This window comes from Mercurialis annua, linkage group LG7 (assembly GCF_937616625.2).
Source record: "Mercurialis annua linkage group LG7, ddMerAnnu1.2, whole genome shotgun sequence".
NCBI lineage: Eukaryota > Viridiplantae > Streptophyta > Magnoliopsida > Malpighiales > Euphorbiaceae > Mercurialis > Mercurialis annua.
Window position 1 is genome coordinate 12528203 of NC_065576.1, and position 3504 is coordinate 12531706.

At 38.2% G+C, this 3504-nt stretch overlaps 1 protein-coding gene across 1 annotated transcript; it reads left to right on the forward strand.

The window, feature by feature from the left end:
- The first annotated feature begins 669 nt into the window (after positions 1-669).
- Positions 670-3253, forward strand: LOC126656824 (putative disease resistance protein RGA3). The gene has a single exon (XM_050351446.2). It carries the CDS (start codon positions 731-733, stop codon positions 2999-3001), a length of 2271 nt encoding a protein of 756 aa, XP_050207403.1. The 5' UTR covers positions 670-730; the 3' UTR covers positions 3002-3253.
- Positions 3254-3504: the final 251 nt, after the last annotated feature.

The window sequence follows — 3504 nt, forward strand, 5'->3', positions numbered from 1 at the left end:
AACTGCATGAATGTTGAGATGAGATAAAACGAATACATCTAGCAAAAGTCTGATAAGTCAAGTATAAGAGTTTCGGTAGAATCCACGAACCCAGTCTTTTGATCCGACGTACGATCATCTCACTCATAAGCGAGTGAGGTTATCGAGTCGGTATAAAAAGAATTCCTATCTAAGATAGGTGGCGACTCCATATTTTCTCAAATATATCCTGTCCAAAATAGAGTTCTGCTATAAGTATGTACGAGCGGTCTCCAAATCTCATTGCGGTCACAATCATATAATTATTTTCTGGATAAAAAAAGTGAGTTTTGAACCAGCAATCAAAAAATCAAATTTGCCCTGTTTTAAAAATTAAGTGCATTTTTCAGTTCAATCCCATTTATATCCGATTAAACTATTAGAGTTTTACATAAAATTAGATTAGAAAACTCATCGGTTCTCGGTTAACCTGGTCCAAACGCCAATCCATCTTTAAAATCATTGGCTATTATGATAACAATCTTGTAATAATAAATGGTTATAAAATTACCATCATTTTAATGACATGTCATTATGTAATAAGCGTAATCCACGAATGACGTGGTAGACTGAATTTACCTGAAAATTTCTCACTTAACGCTATCTAATAATTTTTCAAGTAATTGTACAAATAATATCTTCTTTGAAATGTTGACTTTAAAGTCAACAACAGCTTCCACTTTTGTGCAGCTTCCATACAGAAAAGCCAAAAATGGCGGATGCACTTGTTTCCGCAATATTACAGCAACTAGCCCAGATCATCGATAGGGAGCTACGCCAAGAAGTGAAACTAGTAGTGGGTGTGGACACAGAAATCCAAAATCTGTCGAGTCTTTTTAAGGCAATCCAAGCTGTTCTTGAAGATGCAGAGAGAAGACAAATGAAGGAGATAGCCATCAAGAATTGGCTCATCAAGCTCAAAGATTTAGCCTATCAAATGGACGATGTGCTGGATGAGTGGAGCACTGCAATTCTCAAGTCTCAAATACATGCAACTCAACCTTCCAAGAAAAAGATGGTATGTTCTTTGTTTCCCTCCCCGGCGTTTTGTTTTAGTCTTAATCAAGTCGTTTTACGCCACGATATTGCTGTTAAGATCAAACAAATTCGTGAGAGAATTGATGCAGTTTCTAAAGAGACGGTGTTCTATAATTTTAGGCAGGATAAAGAACAGAGAGTTGGGGATATGGTAGAACCTGGTAGGCTTAGTACCTCTTTTATTGATGTAGCTAGAGTTTGTGGTAGAGATGAAGATAAGAAAATTGTAGTTAGCAAATTGTTATCTGAAAGTGATCAAGGACCGGGAATCCGAATCCATGTCGTTTCGATTGTCGGGATGGGAGGAATTGGGAAGACTACTCTAGCACAATTAGCTTACAATGATGATGATGTTAAGGTTCATTTTAAGAAGAGAATTTGGGTTTCTGTCTCGGAAACTTTCGATCAAATAAGGATTGCGAAAGCTGTTCTTGAATCGCTTACCGGGTTTACTCCGAATTTAGCTGAATTGCAGTCGCTGTTACAGAACATTTCTAAATTGATTAGGAAAAAGAAGTTCCTTCTTGTGCTTGATGATGTGTGGACTCAAGATGATAAGGAGTGGGAACCGCTTAAATTGTCTCTCAAATGTGGTGCCCCTGGAAGTAGAATTTTGGTGACAACTCGGAAGGGAACTGTAGCCAAGAAGATGGAATCCAACTACCTGCTTAACTTGGGAAAACTCTCTGTAGATGAATGTTGGGCGTTGTTTAGTCAGGTGGCGTTTAACGGGAGGAGTAGGGATGAGTGCGACGAGTTGACCGAAATGGGTAAGAAAATTGCAAACAAATGCAAGGGCTTGCCTTTTGCAGCAAAAACTCTGGGAGATCTTATGCAGTTGAAAAGAAGTAAAGAAGAATGGAAAAATGTTTTAGCGAGTGAATTATGGGAGCTAGAGGAGATAGAACGCGGTTTATTTCCTCCTTTGCTCTTGAGCTACTACGATTTACCTGCTACAGTACGGAGATGTTTCTTATATTGTTCTATATTCCCTAAAGGCTACAAGATGGAGAAGGATGCATTGGTTAATTTGTGGATGGCTCATGGTTATCTAGGCGGAGATGAGATGGAGTTACATGGCAAAGGTTATTTTGAGAACTTGGTAATGCATTCTTTCTTCGAAGATGTCAAAGAAATCGAAAAAGTTACAGAATTTAAGATGAGAAAGTTTCTCACAAGATTTAAAATGAACGATGTTATTCATGATTGTGTACAATTTCTAACAAATAATGAATGTTTTATATATGAAAAAGCTCGTCATTTAACAGTGACGGTTCCAGTAGATTCCCCATTTCCAATATTTGTTTGTAAAGTGAAAAATCTGCGCAGTCTCTCAGTTAAGATGAAGAATGCTTCAACTTTTGCAGTATCACCAGATTTCTTCCAGCACTTGACTTGTCTAAGATCATTGGATTTGAGCGAATCTTCAATTAAAGAAATTCCAAGCGATGTTGGGAAACAAATACATTTGAGGTACCTCGATTTGTCTCACAATGCTTCTTTGGAGGAGTTGCCTGAAAGAGTATGTAATTTAATCAACTTGCAATGCTTGAATCTCACTTCATGTAGTGCTTTGAGACGATTACCACAAGGAATGGAAAAACTTTCCAGACTTAGACATCTGCAAATGATTGGCTCAGCATTAACTTTCATGCCAAAAGGAATGCAAAGATTAAGCTCCCTTCAAACGTTATCTTATTTCATTATGCGTAGTGGCGAGGAAGTAATGGAAGCTGCAAATCTTGGAGAACTGAAAAGGCTAAACCAGCTACAGGGGAATCTGTTAATAAGGCATCTCAGAAATGTAGCAGATGTAAGGGAAGCTCTGAATGTAGAACTCAAGAATAAGAAAAATTTAAGTGGCTTGTTTTTGGACTTGACTCGGGATGAGATAGGGCTGCAAGTGAACGATGATGATCTATTTGAAGCATTACAGGCACCTTAAGAGTTGAAATATTTACGCATAGTTTTGTTTATAGGAACCTCATTCTCCAGTTGGATAGTCACATTGATGAACCTTAAGGAGCTTGAAATTATGGACAGCAAATGTGAGCTTTTGCCTCCTTTGGGTAGATTGTCCGCTCTTGCAAAACTAACAATGAATATTAGAAGTGTGAGAAGTTTGGATGTTGGATTTCTAGGAATAGCTACAAGCAACAGCAACCCGATAAATAATCACGAGGGAGGAGCATCTTCAACTACAACATTTGCGAAGTTGAAAGAACTAATTTTATTCATGGTGCAGTTTCATGGTACAATTTGAAGTGTTCTACATTCCAAAATCTGGGTACTTCTTGTCCTTCCATCATTTCCAGACGATATGCTCCTCTGTCGGTTGTCTTGATCACCCGATATGGTCCTTCCCAGTTGCTTTCTAGCTTTCCTACGCCCACGTTCCCTTTTCCTATTTCCGCGTCTCTTAGCACCAGATCTACTACCTTGAAGTCT